Here is a 19,328-nt window from a genome sequence, read left to right as displayed (position 1 = left end):
CTATAACTAGAAAAGGCCCCCATTGCCGTTTTTCTAAACAATCCTCAAGATTATAATAACCATTAATAGTTAGAATCTGCAAAATATGCCTAGCAAAGCAATCGTTTTAGCCCAGAAAAATGTCTACCAGTTTTTTAAGCCCTTATGAAGCCCTTTATTCTTTTATTTAACTAAGAAAATGGCTTACCGGTCCCCATAAGGGGAAATGACAGCCTTCCAGCATTACATAGTCTTGTTAGAAATATGGCCAGTCATATCTTAAGCAGAAAAGTCTGCCAACTGTTTCCCCCAACTGAAGTTACTTCATCTCAACAGTCCTGTGTGGAAACAGCAATCGATTTTAGTAACTTCTGCTAAAATCATCTTCCTCTTACAAACAGAAATCTTCATCTCTTTTCTGTTTCAGAGTAAATAGTACATACCAGCACTATTTTAAAATAACAAACACTTGATTGAAGAATAAAAACTACATTTAAACACCAAAAAACTCTTAACCATCTCTGTGGAGATGTTGCCTGTGCAACGGCAAAGAGAATGACTGGGGTGGGCGGAGCCTAGGAGGGATCATGTGACCAGCTTTGCTGGGACTCTTTGCCATTTCCTGTTGGGGAAGAGAATATCCCACAAGTAAGGATGACGCCGTGGACCGGACACACCTATGTTGGAGAAAGGAGAAAGTCATTTTCTGTTATCAGAAATAAAAAATACGGAAAAGAAAAATGGAAACAAAATGACCTTTTTTGCAATATCCAGTTGAAAATCCTGCTCTACAGACTCCAGAAGATTGTTCTTGCAGCTGGAGTAAAGCATTCTCTCTTTTATGCTGCACTTATAGCCTGGCATGGAGTAAATGAACACTGTGGACACAAACACCAGATACATTAAATATCAGAGAGATGACGACAGATTTAGCAAAGGAACAGACAAAAAGCACAGGTAATAAAAACAGACTTACCCACGGACTCAAGGTGGTCGCCTTCATGAGAGTGTTTGTAAAGGAAAAAGTGGTAACGGGCTGAGTCTTTCGGGACCCTTCCTGGCAGCTCAGTGATCTCAGTGTGTTTGGTATGAACCAGATCAATTGTTTCTTTTTCCAGATCCAGTCTCTACAATGGAGCGAAGGTACAAGGAAAGGATGAGCGTGAGGTTAACAGGATTAGCAGGAGGAATTAAGAATTCCCCCAAAAGTAAATTGGTTTAAAAAATAAGACACGTAATCTGGAACAAAACACCTGAGTAGTAGGCTAGTGTTAAAGTGTTGTTTTTCCCTTAATGTGTTTCCAGTGACATCTTATGCCAAGCAGCATAGTATAAAAAGTATAAGAAATTGATTCTTTAGGTTTAATTTTGTATATGTAATAGCCAGATTTGTTCTTTGACACCACATCCCATCAAAATGGGTTGAGCTTGCAGATCTCCTTAGGTTTCTCTACACACAAATGCTTATTTCTGACTGTATACCAAATCCCAATACTTAGAGAAAACAATTGGAAATTAACAGTTTATTACGTATCCCATCTACCATCTCACTGGGATTGTAATGTCTTCTGCTGGCTATGTTTACAAAGCTTTTTTATAGCCTATACTTAAAGGGACAGTTCACCCAAAAATGTTCTCCCCTTTAAATTATTCCCAATGATCCTTTTAACCTGCTAGAGTGTACTTTACTCCTATTTCAGCATTTGAAATAGCTGATTTAGCCTGTGGTGTCGCCACCTATACTGAACAAATTAATACTGGAGTATAGGCTATTGAATAGCCTAAGTATACAAAGCCAGCAGAAGAGATTACACTCTCAATGGGATGCAGGATAGTTAAGTAATAAAATGATCATTTTCCATTGTTCTCTCTATGTATTGAGCTTTGGTGTTCTAGCCAAATAAAAGATAAGGAAGTAAATCTGTTTACACAAACTTAGAAAATAATGAGATCTGATATCACCTTTAAGTTCAACCCATTGTAATAGGCTGTGGTTTCAAAGCACAAAATCAGCTACTTCATAAACACAAATAAGCATGAAAATGGAATTTCTCAAATATTTTATACTCTGCAGTTGGTATAACAAGTCATTTAAAATACATTAATGGAAAAACAATTTTACAGTGTACTGTCCCTTTAAGAATAGATACTTTCAGTATAGGTAGGAATAGCACAGGCAAAATCAGCTATTTCAATTGCTGATATAAACAATTTTATACACTCCAGTAGGTCATTGGGAACAAACTAAAGGAGAGAAAATTTTAGGGTGAGACACAGAATGAGAACTAATGCAGCGAAGGCCAGGAAATTTAAATATATATGTATATAAATATATACATATATATTTATGTGTATATACACATATTAACACAAATCTATATGTATATAAGCATATACATATATATTTACAGAGAACACATAGTAGGCAATGTAAAGGCACTTTTTAGTGCCGTTTTTTTTTTTCTAACACCCCACACCCGCCACTTTTAACCCCTAAAAACTGCCTAGTGCAGTAGTCTAGGTAGGAAATATAAGGGACAGGAGTCCACAAACTTGAAGGTGTAAGTCAGTGGTCTCAAAGTACCGGCCCTGGTGCCATATGTGGCCCTCACTTTTTTTTTTTATCAGGTAAACCATTAATTTGGGCTCTTACATTTTTGAAGGGTTCTAAGAGGTGCAACTAGTTGATGTTCCATTCCGGCACTCACAAGATAAGACAAGCATGCATTGTCCAGTGTAGACTCCCACCATGCACTGTTCGGATAAATACCCTTTTTACGCTGTTATACAGTTCCAGTATGATCACTTTACTTGGCATCCACAATATATAGATGACTGTATGCTTATTGTGGGATTACAAATCTCACCTTGTGCTACTACTTGAGTAAATGTCACTTCCAGTTACTAGTATATCCAATTCCAAAGCACTCGCTCTGTTTAAGCGGCCCTCATGGGGGATGAACACTTTCCTAGTGGCCCCTATATACATTAATCTTGATAGCCCTGGTGTAAGTCATTAATCTACACGTGACATTGTATAACAATGGTTGAGCAATCAGATGACAATACAAAGAGAGAAAAATAGATACAATACAACAATAATGCACTTAATCAGGACATCATATCTCCATTCTTTAAACCAATTTGTCAAGACACAGAGGGGCTTTATTACCAGCTGTATATAGTTGATCTTCTTTTGTTTCAGCAGCAGGATAGCTTCCTCAGCCTCTGGTCTCAGGGGGAACGAGAGTCCTTGTAAGGTCTGCTGCTTGCTCTCTACACTAATTTCAGTTTTCACCTAAAAATAAAATACAAATACTCTGCTTGGTGATACCAACAAGTGAGCTGTGCAGATAAGGAAGAGTCTAGCATTAGAAAATAGACAATCATAATGTCATACATTATCACATAGTCTAACATAATGCTTACAGGCGGAGTAGGCTAAAAGCTTATTAAAAAAGCATTAAAAGGATATTAAACCCAAACCCAAATTAAAGTTTAGGAGCCTGGAAAGCACTTGCTAAAAACATAATTTATATAAGAACTTACCTGATAAATTTATTTCTTTCATACATAAATTATGTTTTCTTTCATGTAAGTGGCAAGAGTCTATGAGCAAGTTACATATGGTATAATAATACCCAAGATGTGGAAATCCACAGAGTCACTAGAGAGGGAGGGATACAATAAAAACCGCTATTTCTGCTGAGAAATTAAATCCAAATAATAATTGTTTTCTTAAAAAATTTAAAAAAACTCAAAACATAGGCAATAGAATCAAACTGAAACAACTGCCTGAAGAACTTTTCTACCAAAGACTGCTTCAGAAGAAGCAAATACATCAAAATGGTAACATTTAGTAAATGTATGCAAAGAAGACCAAGTTGCTGCTTTGCAAATCTGATCAACTGAAGCTTCATTCTTGAAAGCCCAAGAAGTGGAAACTGATCTAGTAGAATGAGCTGTAATTCTGAGGCATAGACTGCCTGGCCTCCAGATAAGCTTTGTGAATCAAAGGTTTCAACCAAGATGCCAAAGGAATGGCAGAGGCTTTCTGACCTTTCCTGGAACCAGCGAAAAAAACAAATAGACTAGAAGTCTTTCTGAAATCCTTAGTAGCCTCAACATAGTATTTCAAAGCTCTTACAACATCCAAAGAATGTAGAGATCTTTCAAGAGAATTCTTAGGATTAGGACACAAGGAAGGAACAACAATTTCCCTATTAAGGTTATTAGAATTCACAGCTTTAGGCAGAAATTTAAACGAAGTCCGCAAAACAGCTTTATCTTGATGGAAAATCGGATAAGGAGACTTACAAGAGAGAGCAGACAACTCAGAAACTCTTCTAGCAGAAGAGACAGACAAAATGAACAACACTTTCCAAGAAAGTAGTTTAATATCCAAAGAATGCATAGGCTCAAAAGGATGAGCCTGCAAAATCCTTTAAAACCAAATTTAGACTCCAAGGAGGAGAAATAGACTTAACGGGTTTGATACGAACCAAAGCCTGAACAAAACAGTGAATATCAGGAAGTTTAGCAATCTTTCAATGAAATAAGACAGAAAGAGCAGAGATTTGTCCCTTCAAAGTATTTGCAGACAAACCCTTAACCAAACCATCCTGAAGAAACTGTAAAATCCTAGGAATTCTAAAAGAATGCCAAGAAAATTTATGAGGAGCACCATGAAAACATAATTTATGCTTACCTGATAAATTCCTTTCTTCTGTTGTGTGATCAGTCCACGGGTCATCATTACTTCTGGGATATAACTCCTCCCCAACAGGAAATGCAAGAGGATTCACCCAGCAGAGCTGCATATAGCTCCTCCCCTCTACGTCAGTCCCAGTCATTCGACCAAGAATCAACGAGAAAGGAGTAACCAAGGGTGAAGTGGTGACTGGAGTATAATTTAAAAAATATTTACCTGCCTTAAGACAGGGCGGGCCGTGGACTGATCACACAACAGAAGAAAGGAATTTATCAGGTAAGCATAAATTATGTTTTCTTCTGTTATGTGTGATCAGTCCACGGGTCATCATTACTTCTGGGATACCAATACCAAAGCAAAAGTACACGGATGACGGGAGGGATAGGCAGGCTCATTATACAGAAGGAACCACTGCCTGAAGAACCTTTCTCCCAAAAATAGCCTCCGAAGAAGCAAAAAGTGTCAAATTTGTAAAATTTGGAAAAAGTATGAAGCGAAGACCAAGTTGCAGCCTTGCAAATCTGTTCAACAGAGGCCTCATTCTTAAAGGCCCAAGTGGAAGCCACAGCTCTAGTGGAGTGAGCTGTAATTCTTTCAGGAGGCTGCTGTCCAGCAGTCTCATAGGCTAAACGTATTATGCTACGAAGCCAAAAAGAGAGAGAGGTAGCAGAAGCTTTTTGACCTCTCCTCTGTCCAGAATAAACGACAAACAGGGAAGAAGTTTGGCGAAAATCTTTAGTTGCCTGCAAGTAGAACTTGAGGGCACGAACTACATCCAGATTGTGTAGAAGACGTTCCTTCTTTGAAGAAGGATTTGGACACAAGGATGGAACAACAATCTCTTGATTGATATTCCTGTTAGTGACTACCTTAGGTAAGAACCCAGGTTTAGTACGCAGAACTACCTTGTCTGAGTGAAAAATCAGATAAGGAGAATCACAATGTAAGGCTGATAACTCAGAGACTCTTCGAGCCGAGGAAATAGCCATTAAAAACAGAACTTTCCAAGATAACAATTTTATATCAATGGAATGAAGGGGTTCAAACGGAACTCCCTGTAAAACGTTAAGAACTAAGTTTAAACTCCATGGCGGAGCAACAGCTTTAAACACAGGCTTGATCCTAGCTAAAGCCTGACAAAAGGCCTGGACGTCTGGATTTTCTGACAGACGCCTGTGTAACAAGATGGACAGAGCTGAAATCTGTCCCTTTAAAGAACTAGCTGATAGACCCTTTTCTAAACCTTCTTGTAGAAAGGACAATATCCTAGCGATCCTAACCTTACTCCAAGAGTAACCTTTGGATTCGCACCAGTATAGGTATTTACGCCATATTTTATGGTAAATCCTTCTTGTAACAGGCTTCCTAGCCTGTATCAGGGTATCAATAACCGACTCAGAAAAACCACGTTTTGATAAAATCAAGCGTTCAATTTCCAAGCAGTCAGCTTCAGAGAAGTTAGATTTTGATGTTTGAATGGACCCTGTATCAGAAGGTCCTGTCTTAGAGGTAGAGACCAAGGCGGACAGGATGACATGTCCACTAGATCTGCATACCAAGTCCTGCGTGGCCATGCAGGCGCTATTAGAATTACTGATGCTCTCTCCTGTTTGATTTTGGCAATCAATCGAGGAAGCAGCGGGAAGGGTGGAAACACATAAGCCATCCCGAAGTTCCAAGGTGCTGTCAAAGCATCTATCAGAACTGCTTCCGGATCCCTGGATCTGGACCCGTAGCGAGGAAGTTTGGCGTTCTGGCGAGACGCCATGAGATCTATCTCTGGTTTGCCCCAACGCCGAAGTATTTGGGCAAAGACCTCCGGATGAAGTTCCCACTCCCCCGGATGAAAAGTCTGGCGACTCAAGAAATCCGCCTCCCAGTTCTCCACTCCCGGGATGTGGATTGCTGACAGGTGGCAAGAGTGAGACTCTGCCCAGCGAATTATCTTTGATACTTCCATCATTGCTAGGGAGCTTCTTGTCCCTCCCTGATGGTTGATGTAAGCTACAGTCGTGATGTTGTCCGACTGAAACCTGATGAACCCCCGAGTTGTTAACTGGGGCCAAGCCAGAAGGGCATTGAGAACCGCTCTCAATTCCAGAATGTTTATTGGCAGGAGACTCTCCTCCTGATTCCATAGTCCCTGAGCCTTCAGAGAATTCCAGACAGCGCCCCAACCTAGTAGGCTGGCGTCTGTTGTTACAATTGTCCAGTCTGGCCTGCTGAATGGCATCCCCCTGGACAGGTGTGGCCGATAAAGCCACCATAGAAGAGAATTTCTGGTCTCTTGATTTAGATTCAGAGTAGGGGACAAATCTGAGTAATCCCCGTTCCACTGACTTAGCATGCATAATTGCAGCGGTCTGAGATGTAGGCGTGCAAAAGGTACTATGTCCATTGCCGCTACCATTAAGCCGATCACCTCCATGCATTGAGCTACTGACGGGTGTTGAATGGAATGAAGGACACGGCATGCATTTTGAAGCTTTGTTAACCTGTCTTCTGTCAGGTAAATCTTCATTTCTACAGAATCTATAAGAGTCCCCAAGAATGGAACTCTTGTGAGAGGAAAGAGAGAACTCTTCTTTTCGTTCACTTTCCATCCATGCGACCTTAGAAATGCCAGAACTAACTCTGTATGAGACTTGGCAGTTTGAAAGCTTGAAGCTTGTATTAGAATGTCGTCTAGGTACGGAGCTACCGAAATCCCTCGCGGTCTTAGTACCGCCAGAAGGGCACCCAGAACCTTTGTGAAGATTCTTGGAGCCGTAGCCAATCCGAATGGAAGAGCTACAAACTGGTAGTGCCTGTCTAAGAAGGCAAACCTTAGATACCGGTGATGATCTTTGTGGATCGGAATGTGAAGGTAAGCATCCTTTAAATCCACAGTGGTCATGTACTGACCCTCTTGGATCATGGGTAAAATTGTCCGAATAGTTTCCATTTTGAACGATGGAACTCTTAGGAATTTGTTTAGAATCTTTAAATCTAAGATTGGCCTGAAAAGTTCCCTCTTTTTTGGGAACCACAAACAGGTTTGAGTAGAACCCTTGTCCTTGTTCCGACCGCGGAACCGGATGGATCACTCCCATTAATAACAGATCTTGTACGCAGCGTAGAAACGCTTCTTTCTTTATCTGGTTTGTTGACAACCTTGACAGATGAAATCTCCCTCTTGGGGGAGATAATTTGAAGTCTAGAAGGTATCCCTGAGATATGATCTCTAGTGCCCAGGGATCCTGAACATCTCTTGCCCAGGCCTGGGCGAAGAGAGAGAGTCTGCCCCCCACTAGATCCGGTCCCGGATCGGGGGCTCTCGGTTCATGCTGTCTTTGGGGCAGCAGCAGGTTTCCTGGCCTGCTTGCTCTTGTTCCAGGCCTGGTTAGGCTTCCAGCCTTGCCTGTAACGAGCAACAGCTCCTTCCTGTTTTGGTGCAGTGGAGGTTGATGCTGCTCCTGTTTTGAAATTCCGAAAGGGACGAAAATTAGACTGTCTAGCCTTAGCTTTGGCTTTGTCTTGGGGTAGGGCGTGGCCCTTACCTCCTGTAATGTCAGCGATAATTTCTTTCAAACCGGGCCCAAATAAAGACTGCCCCTTGAAAGGTATATTAAGTAATTTGGACTTAGAAGTAACATCTGCTGACCAGGATTTTAGCCACAGCGCCCTACGTGCCTGTATGGCGAATCCTGAGTTCTTAGCCGTAAGTTTGGTTAAATGTACTACGGCCTCCGAAATGAAAGAATTAGCTAGTTTAAGGACTCTAAGCCTGTCCGTAATGTCGTCTAGCGTAGATGAACTAAGGTTCTCTTCCAGCGACTCAATCCAAAATGCTGCCGCAGCCATAATCGGCGCGATACATGCAAGGGGTTGCAATATAAAACCTTGTTGAACAAACATTTTCTTAAGGTAACCCTCTAATTTTTTATCCATTGGATCTGAGAAAGCACAGCTATCCTCCACCGGGATAGTGGTACGCTTAGCTAAAGTAGAAACTGCTCCCTCCACCTTGGGGACCGTTTGCCATAAGTCCCGAGTGGTGGCGTCTATTGGAAACATCTTTCTAAATATTGGAGGGGGTGAGAACGGCACACCGGGTCTATCCCATTCCTTAGTAACAATTTCAGTTAGTCTCTTAGGTATAGGAAAAACTTCAGTACTCGCCGGTACCGCAAAGTATTTATCCAACCTGCACAGTTTCTCTGGTATTGCAACGGTGTTACAATCGTTGAGAGCTGCTAAGACCTCCCCTAGTAATACACGGAGGTTCTCCAATTTAAATTTAAAATTTGAAATATCTGAGTCCAATCTGTTTGGATCAGAACCGTCACCCACAGAATGAAGCTCTCCGTCCTCATGCTCTGCGAGCTGTGACGCAGTATCAGACATGGCCCTAGCATTGTCAGCGCACTCTGTTCTCACCCCAGAGTGATCACGCTTGCCTCTTAGTTCTGGTAATTTAGACAAAACTTCAGTCATAACAGTAGCCATATCTTGTAATGTTATCTGTAATGGCCGCCCAGATGTACTAGGCGCCATAATATCACGCACCTCCCGGGCGGGAGATGCAGGTACTGCCGCGTGAGGCGAGTTAGTCGGCATAACTCTCCCCTCGCTGTTTGGTGAAATTTGTTCACATTGTACAGATTGACTTTTATTTAAAGTAGCATCAATACAGTTAGTACATAAATTTCTATTGGGCTCCACCTTGGCATTGGAACAAATGACACAGATATCTTCCTCTGAGTCAGACATGTTTAACACACTAGCAAAAAACTTACAACTTGGTTATAATCTTTTTTAGCAAAAACGTACTGTGCCTCAAAGAGGTACTAAACGATTAAATGACAGTTGAATAATGAACTGAAAAAACAGTTATAGCATCAAACTTTAAAACAACACAACTTTTAGCAAAGGTTTGTTCCCATTAGTAAAATAACAATAATTAAATTTGACATAAAAAATACAAAGCAACGTTTTTATTCACAGTCACTATAAGAATTCTCACAGCTCTGCTGAGAGAATTTACCTCCCTTCAAAGAAGTTTGAAGACCCCTGAGATCTGTCAGAGATGAACCGGATCATGCAGGAAATATAAAAGTAACTGACTGGAATTTTTTGATGCGTAGCAAAGAGCGCCAAAAACGGCCCCTCCCTCTCCCACACAGCAGTGAAGAGAAACGAAACTGTCACAAATAAAAGCAAAAAAGGCTGCCAAGTGGAAAATAATGCCCAAATATTTATTCACACAGTACCTCAGCAATGTAAACGATTCTACATTCCAGCAAAAACGTTTAACATGATAAATAGTTATTAAAAGGATTAGTGACCTTTAACAGAGTAGTTCCGGTGAAATACCATCCCCAGAATACTGAAGTGTATACATACATGTCATTTTAACGGTATGGCAGGATTTTCTCATCAATTCCATTCAGAAAATAAAAACTGCTACATACCTCAATGCAGATTCATCTGCCCGCTGTCCCCTGATCTGAAGCCTTTACCTCCCTCAGATGGCCGAGAACAGCAATATGATCTTAACAACTCCGGTTAAAATCATAGTAAAAAACTCTGGCAGATTCTTCCTCAAACTCTGCCAGAGAAGTAATAACACGCTCCGGTGCTATTGTAAAATAACAAACTTTTGATTGAAGTCATAAAAACTAAGTATAATCACCATAGTCCTCTCACACATCCTATCTAGTCGTTGGGTGCAAGAGAATGACTGGGACTGACGTAGAGGGGAGGAGCTATATGCAGCTCTGCTGGGTGAATCCTCTTGCATTTCCTGTTGGGGAGGAGTTATATCCCAGAAGTAATGATGACCCGTGGACTGATCACACATAACAGAAGAAATATAAGTTTTCCAAACCCGATAATAAATCTTCCTTGAAACAGACTTACGAGTCTGTAACATAGTGCTAATCACTGAGTCAGAGAAACCTCTATGACTAAGAACTAAGCGTTCAATTTCCATACCTTCAAATTTAGAGATTCGAGATCCTGATGGAAAAAAGGCCCTTGAGATAGAAGGTCTGGCCTTAAAGGAAGTGGCCAAGGTTGGCAACTGGACATCCGGACAAGATCCGCATACCAAAACCTGTGAGGCCATGCTGGTGCTATCAGAAACACATAAGATTGTTCCATTATGATTTTGGAGATCACCCTTGGAAGAAGAACTAGAGGCGGAAATATGTAAGCAGGTTGGTAAAACCAAGAAACTTCTAAAGGATCCACCATCTCCGCCTGAGGATTCTTGGACCTGAAAAAGGTATCTGGGAAGTTTCTTATTTAGACGGGAGGCCATCAGATCTATTTCTGCAAGAACCCACATCAGCACAATCTGATGAAACACATCTGAAAGGAGAGACCACTCCCCCGGATGCAAAGTCTGACGACTGTGAAAATCTGCTTCCCAATTGTCTACACCTAGAATATGAATCACAGAAATTAGACAAGCGTTGGACTCCGCCCAAGAAAGTATCCAAGATACTTCTTTCATTGCTAAAGAGCTGCGAGCCCCCCCCCCCCGATGATTGACATATGCCACTGTTGTGATAGTCTACCCCTTGTGCTGTCAAGAGACCCCCAGACAGCTCCCCAACCTGTAAGACTTGCATCCGTTGAGATTGCAATGTAGGGGTTTTGCGGTTTACCCTATTAACCCCTAAACCGCAAAACCCCTACATTGCAATAAACCTATTTACCCGATTAACCCCTAAACCGCAAAACCCCTACATTGCAATAAACCTATTTACTCTATTAACCCCCTAAACTGCAAAACTCCTACATTGCAATAAACCTATTTACCCTATTAACCCCTAAACCGCAAAACCCCTACATTGCAATAAACCTATTTACCCTATTAACCCCTAAACCGCAAAACCCCTACATTGCAATAAACCTAATTATCCTATTAACCCCTAAACCGCAAAACCCCTACATTGCAATAAACCGAATTATCCTATTAACCCCTAAACCGCAAAACCCCTACATTGCAATAAACCTATTTAACTTATTAACCCTTTAAACCGCCGAAACCCACAACGCAAATAACTATTTAAATAACTAAGTACAGTACACTAACCTAACAACCCCTAACACCCCCTAACCTAACACCCTATTAAATAAACCCATATTACCTAAACTAATACATTCTAAAAAAAAAAAATTATAAGTTTACAAAAAATAAAAAAAGCTAACATTACAGAAAATAAAAAAAATCAAATTACCAAAATTTATCAAAATGAAACCAAATCCCTATGAAAAAATGCCCCCCCCCCCCAAAAAAAAACACCCCCTACTCTAAGAATACACTACCAGTAGCCCTTAAAATGGCTTTTTGCAGGGCATTGCCCCAAGATAACAAAATATATGCTTACCTGATAAATTTCTTTCTTTTGCGATGTACCGAGTCCACGGATTCATCCTAACTTGTGGGATATTGTCCTTCCTGACAGGAAGTAGCAAAGAGAGCACCACAGCAGAGCTGTCTATATAGCTCCCCCCTTAACTCCACCCCCCAGTCATTCGTCCGAAGGCCAAGGAAGAAAAGGAGAAACTATAAGGTGCAGAGGTGACTGAAGTTTACATAAAAAAATACTATCTGTCTTGAATAGACAGGGCGGGCCGTGGACTCGGTACATCACAAAAGAAAGAAATTTATCAGGTAAGCATAAATTTTGTTTTCTTTTGCAAGATGTACCGAGTCCACGGATTCATCCTAACTTGTGGGATACCAATACCAAAGCTTTAGGACACAGATGAAGGGAGGGACAAGACACAAACCTAAACTGAAGGCACCACTGCTTGCAAAACCTTTCTCCCAAAAATAGCCTCCGAAGAAGCAAAAGTATCAAATTTGGAAAATGTATGAAGTGAAGACCAACTCGCAGCCTTACAAATCTGTTCAACAGAAGCATCATTCTTAAAAGCCCATGTGGAAGCCACCGCTCTCGTTGAGTGAGCTGTAATTCTTTCAGGAGGCTGCTGTCCAGCAGTCTCATAAGCCAAACGGATGATGCTTTTCAGCCAAAAGAAAAGAGAGGTAGCCGTAGCCTTTTGACCTCTATGCTTTCCAGCATAGACAACACACAATGAAGATGATTGGCGAAAATCTTTGGTTGCCTGCAAATAAAACTTCAAGGCATGAACCACATCCAAGTTGTGCAACAGACGTTCCTTCTTAGACAAAGGATTAGGACACAGAGAAGGAACAACAATTTCCTGATTGATATTCCTGTTAGAAACAACCTTAGGGAGGAACCCAGGTTTGGTACACAAAACCACTTTATCAGCATGGAAAACAAGATAAGGCGAGTCACATTGTAAAGCAGATAGCTCAGAAACTCTTTGAGCTGAAGAGATAGCAACTAGAAACAGAACTTTTCAAGATAGAAGCTTAATGTCTATGGAATGCATGGGTTCAAACGGAACCCCTTGAAGAACATTAAGAACTAAATTCAAACTCCATGGCGGAGCAACAGGTTTAAACACAGACTTGATTCTAACTAAAGCCTGACAGAACGACTGAACGTCTGGAACATCTGCCAGACGCTTGTGCAATAGAATTGATAAAGCAGATATCTGTAGCCCCTTCTCCAATCCTTCTTGGAGAAAGGACAAAATCCTAGGAATCCTGATCTTACTCCATGAGTAGCCTTTGGATTCGCACCAAAAAAGATATTTACGCCATATCTTATGATAAATTTTCTGAAATTTTTACAGTGTACCTATTAAGCTTTAGGAGGATTGCACCCCAAGTAAATAAGCAATGCACCCCCAATTAACAAAACCGGATCACAAAATGTTTAAAACCGGTTTAAACCCCTATTAGCACCTTGCCACAGCTCTGCTGTGGCCCTACCTGCCCTTAGGGAACGATAGAAAGGTATTAAAGCTTCGATTAGGCTAGAAAGGTATTAAAGCTTCGATTAGGCCCTCAGGATGAATATCAGGGTCTCAGGAGAAGTTTCTTGCTGCTTGCCAGTAGAACTAAATGCGCAACAGAGGCGCGAAAATAGGCCCCGCCCACCACACGCGATGTGGCTGGGGCCTACCCAAATCCAAAAAAACCTTGCCTGAAGCCATGTGGGTTATAATAACCCCAATATAAGCCAAATGAACCCTCTGCAAAAGTCCCAATAAAGAACGTTACTCCCAGAACACCCAAACGTTTGTCCTTTCAATTTCACATACAAACTGAGTGCCCAAATAAATAAACAAAATAAGCCCTTTATGCAAGCTAGTAAAACCTCTTAACCCTAGGATTACTGCTTACCCTTCCCCTAAAGGGGATACTGTCAGCCTTTCTGAGTTAACACAGTCTCTGCAGAAAAATGACTGAACATACCTCATTGCTTTATAGCAAGAACCGTTCCTCACACTGAAGTTTTCCTGTACTCCTCAGCTCATGTGGGAACAGCAGTGGACCTTAGTTACAAATGCTAAGATCATCATCCTCCAGGCAGAAATCTTCATCTATGTCCTGCCTGAGAGCAAATAGTACAACACCGGTACCATTTAAAATAACAAACTCTTGATTGAAGGTAAAATAAAAACTAACAGTTTAACACCTCTTCTCTTTACCCTTCCTGCTTAGAGCCAGCAAAGAGAATGACTGGGGGGTGGAGTTAAGGGGGGAGCTATATAGACAGCTCTGCTGTGGTGCTCTCTTTGCTACTTCCTGTCAGGAAGGACAATATCCCACAAGTTAGGATGAATCCGTGGACTCGGTACATCTTGCAAAAGAAAATAAGTTCTTTTTCAAGAAATTACACAAAGCCCCCCTCCTAACAGTAAAACCCCCCCACCCACCAAACCCCCCCAAATAAAATAACCTAACACTAAAAAAAACCTAAACTACCAATTGCCCTGAAAAGGGCATTTGTTTGGACATTGCCCTTAAAAGGGCATTTAGCTCTTTTTTTGCCCATCCCTAATCTAAATAAAACAAATCCCCCCAAAAACCCTTACAAAATCCTAAGTCTAATGCCCAGGTTGGTACTCACGGTTCCTGAAGTTCGGCAGAGAAGGTCCTGTTCCAGGAGGTGAAGTCTTCTTCCAAGCGAAACCTCTTCTTCTTCCAGGAACATCCTGCGGAGCATAGCTGAAGACTGGCGACCCTGGAACTGAAGACCGGCGACCGCGGAACCAAAGAGCGCGGAGGATCCTCTTCGTACGATCTCCGCCGTACACTGAATAGTGAATTCAAGGTACGCGATTAAAGATGGCGTCCCTTGAATTCCTATTGGCTGATTTGATTCTTCCAATTCAAATCAGCCAATAGGATGAAAGCTACTCAAATCCTATTGGATATTTAAATTAGCCAATAGCATGAGAGCAAGTGAAATTCTATTGGCTGATTTGAATAGCCAATAAAATTTTACTTGCTCTCATCCTATTGGCTAATTTAAACAGCCAATAGAATTTGAGTAGCTTTCATCCTATTGGCTGATTTGAATTGGAAGAATCAAATCAGCCAATAGAATTTCAAGGCCATCTTTAATCGCGTACCTTGAATTCACTATTCAGTGTACAGCGGAGATCGTACGAAGAGGATCCTCCACGCTCAATGGCTCCGCAGTCGCCGGTCTTCAGCTCCGCTCAATGCAGGATGTCCTGGAAGAAGACTTCACTGCCTGGAACAGGACCTTCTCCACTGGACTTTATGAACCGTGAGTACCAACCTGGGGGTTAGACTTTTTGGGTTTTGGGATTTTTTGGGGGGGGGTTTGTTTTATTTAGATTAGGGATGGGCAGAAAAAGAGCTAAATGCCCTTTTAAGGGCAATGCCCAAACAAATGCCCTTTTCAGGGCAATGGGTAGTTTAGGTTTTTTAGGAGGCTCAAACCTCCTTAAGAAATAGCCGCAGGTGAACTAGCTTCAACCTGAAGATACTACTTCAGTATCAGCGGGAGGAATCACACCGCCAGAACCTGAAATCTTTCTCTCAGACGCTACTGAGGAGGAAGAGAAAATGCACTGGAGGAAGAGAAAATGCACTGGTTAAATGGACGCTAAGTCTGTAGGAAACTTGAGGAGAAAATATAGAACATCATCAGAATGCTTCTTGTAGTCTCTGAGGCAATATTGACTCTGAAAAAGGATTTCTCTTAATACATGGAGAACAGAAAAAAACAGAATTTATGCTTACCTGATAAATTACTTTCTCCAACGGTGTGTCCGGTCCACGGCGTCATCCTTACTTGTGGGATATTCTCTTCCCCAACAGGAAATGGCAAAGAGTCCCAGCAAAGCTGGTCACATGATCCCTCCTAGGCTCCGCCTACCCCAGTCATTCGACCGACGGACAGGAGGAAATATGCATAGGAGAAACCATATGATACCGTGGTGACTGTAGTTAGAGAAAATAATTCATCAGACCTGATTAAAAAAACCAGGGCGGGCCGTGGACCGGACACACCGTTGGAGAAAGTAATTTATCAGGTAAGCATAAATTCTGTTTTCTCCAACATAGGTGTGTCCGGTCCACGGCGTCATCCTTACTTGTGGGAACCAATACCAAAGCTTTAGGACACGGATGAAGGGAGGGAGCAAATCAGGTCACCTAAACGGAAGGCACCACAGCTTGCAAAACCTTTCTCCCAAAAATAGCCTCCGAAGAAGCAAAAGTATCAAATTTGTAAGATTTGGCAAAAGTGTGCAGAGAAGACCAAGTCGCTGCCTTACATATCTGGTCAACAGAAGCCTCGTTCTTGAAGGCCCATGTGGAAGCCACAGCCCTAGTGGAGTGAGCTGTGACTCTTTCAGGAGGCTGCCGTCCGGCAGTCTCATAAGCCAATCGGATAATGCTTTTAAGCCAAAAGGAAAGAGAGGTAGAAGTTGCTTTTTGACCTCTCCGTTTACCAGAATAAACAACAAACAAAGAAGATGTTTGTCTGAAATCTTTAGTAGCCTCTAAATAGAATTTTAGAGCACGGACTACGTCCAAATTGTGTAACAAACGTTCCTTCTTTGAAACTGGATTCGGACACAAAGAAGGTACAACTATCTCCTGGTTAATATTTTTGATGGAAACAACTTTCGGAAGAAAACCAGGCTTAGTACGCAAAACCACCTTATCTGCATGGAACACCAGATAGGGGGAGAACACTGCAGAGCAGATAACTCTGAAACTCTTCTAGCAGAAGAAATTGCAACCAAAAACAAAACTTTCCAAGATAGTAACTTAATATCTACGGAATGTAAGGGCTCAAACGGAACCCCTTGAAGAACTGAAAGAACTAGATTTAGACTCCAGGGAGGAGTCCAAGGTCTGTAAACATGCTTGATCCTAACCAGAGCCTGCACAAATGCTTGAACATCTGGCACAGCTGCCAGTCTTTTGTGAAGTAAAACAGATAAAGCAGAGATCTGTCCCTTCAGAGAACTAGCAGATAATCCTTTCTCCAAACCTTCTTGTAGGAAGGAAAGAATCTTAGGAATTTTTATCTTGTTCCAAGGGAATCCTTTAGATTCACACCAATAGATATATTTTTTCCATATTTTATGGTAAATTTTTCTAGTCACAGGCTTTCTAGCCTGAATCAGAGTATTTATTACAGAATCTGAAAACCCACGCTTTGATAAAATTAAGCGTTCAATCTCCAAGCCGTCAGTTGGAGGGAAGCCAGATTCGGATGTTCGAATGGACCTTGAACAAGAAGGTCCTGTCTCAAAGGTAGCTTCCATGGTGGAGCCGATGACATATTCACCAGGTCTGCATACCAAGTCCTGCGTGGCCACGCAGGAGCTATCAAGATTACCGAAGCCCTCTCCTGATTGATCCTGGCTACCAACCTGGGAATGAGAGGAAATGGTGGGAACACATAAGCTAGGTTGAAGGTCCAAGGCGCTACTAGTGCATCCACTAGAGTCGCCTTGGGATCCCTGGATCTGGACCCGTAGCAAGGAACCTTGAAGTTCTGACGAGACACCATCAGATCCATGTCTGGAATGCCCCATAATTGAGTTATTTGGACAAAGATTTCCGGATGGAGTTCCCACTCCCCCGGATGGAATGTCTGACGACTCAGAAAATCCGCTTCCCAATTTTCCACTCCTGGGATGTGGATTGCAGACAAGTGGCAGGAGTGATCCTCCGCCCATTGAATTATTTTGGTCACTTCTTCCATCGCCAGGGAACTCCTTGTTCCCCCCTGATGATTGATATATGCAACAGTCGTCATGTTGTCTGATTGAAACCGTATGAATTTGGCCTTTGCTAGTTGAGGCCAAGCTTTGAGAGCATTGAATATCGCTCTCAGTTCCAGAATGTTTATCGGGAGAAGAGATTCTTCCCGAGACCATAGGCCCTGAGCTTTCAGGGGTTCCCAGACCGCGCCCCAGCCCACCAGACTGGCGTCGGTTGTGACAATGACCCACTCTGGTCTGCGGAAGCTCATTCCCTGTGACAGATTGTCCAGGGTCAGCCACCAACGGAGTGAATCTCTGGTGTTTTGATCTACTTGAATCGTCGGAGACAAGTCTGTATAATCCCCATTCCACTGTCTGAGCATGCACAGTTGTAATGGTCTTAGATGAATTCGTGCAAAAGGAACTATGTCCATTGCTGCAACCATCAATCCTATTACTTCCATGCACTGCGCTATGGAAGGACGAAGAACGGAATGAAGTACTTGACAAGAGCTTAGAATTTTTGATTTTCTGACCTCTGTCAGAAAAATCCTCATTTCTAAGGAATCTATTATTGTTCCCAAGAAGGGAACTCTTGTTGACGGGGACAGAGAACTTTTTTCTTTGTTCACCTTCCATCCGTGAGATCTGAGAAAGGCTAGGACGATGTCCGTATGAGCCTTTGCTTTTGACAGAGACGACGCTTGAATCAGGATGTTGTCCAAGTACGGTACTACTGCAATGCCCCTTGGTCTTAGAACCGCTAGAAGGGACCCTAGTACCTTTGTGAAAATTCTCGGAGCAGTGGCTAATCCGAATGGAAGTGCCACAAACTGGTAATGCTTGTCCAGAAAAGCGAACCTTAGGAACTGATGATGTCCCTTGTGGATAGGAATATGTTGGTACGCATCCTTTAAATACACGGTGGTCATTAATTGACCTTCCTGGATGGTGGGAAGGATCGTTCGAATGGTTTCCATTTTGAACGATGGAACCCTGAGAAATTTGTTTAGGATCTTGAGATCTAAAATTGGTCTGAATGTTCCCTCTTTTTTGGGAACTATGAACAGGTTGGAATAAAAACCCATCCCTTGTTCTCTTATTGGAACTGGATGAATTACTCCCATCTTTAACAGGTCTTCTACACAATGTAAGAATGCCTGTCTTTTTATTTGGTTTGAAGATAATTGAGACCTGTGGAACCTTCCCCTTGGGGGTAGTTCCTTGAATTCCAGGAGATAACCTTGAGAAACTATTTCTAGTGCCCAAGGATCCTGAACATCTCTTGCCCAAGCCTGAGCAAAGAGAGAAAGTCTGCCCCCCACCAGATCCGGTCCCGGATCGGGGGCTATCCCTTCATGCTGTTTTGGTAGCAGTGGCAGGCTTCTTGGCCTGCTTACCCTTGTTCCAGCCTTGCATCGGTCTCCAGGCTGGTTTGGGTTGTGAAGTATTACCCTCTTGCTTAGAGGATGTAGAGTTAGAGGCTGGTCCGTTTCTGCGAAAG

General features: G+C 42.1%; 1 protein-coding gene across 1 annotated transcript in view; it reads right to left on the bottom strand.

The window, feature by feature from the left end:
• TWF2 (twinfilin actin binding protein 2) overlaps positions 1-19,328 on the bottom strand; it is a 609,681-nt gene that overhangs the window by 467,713 nt on the left and 122,640 nt on the right. Inside the window, exons 6-8 of the mRNA XM_053721088.1 lie at positions 3,152-3,277; positions 956-1,106; positions 736-857 (exon numbers count right to left, since the gene is read on the bottom strand). Coding sequence (XP_053577063.1) covers positions 736-857; positions 956-1,106; positions 3,152-3,277 — 399 coding nt within the window. The remainder of the gene's footprint in view (positions 1-735; positions 858-955; positions 1,107-3,151; positions 3,278-19,328) is intronic.

This window comes from Bombina bombina, chromosome 7, assembly GCF_027579735.1.
Source record: "Bombina bombina isolate aBomBom1 chromosome 7, aBomBom1.pri, whole genome shotgun sequence".
Classification (NCBI taxonomy): Eukaryota; Metazoa; Chordata; class Amphibia; order Anura; family Bombinatoridae; genus Bombina; species Bombina bombina.
This window is presented reverse-complemented; position numbering and strand designations above follow the sequence as displayed.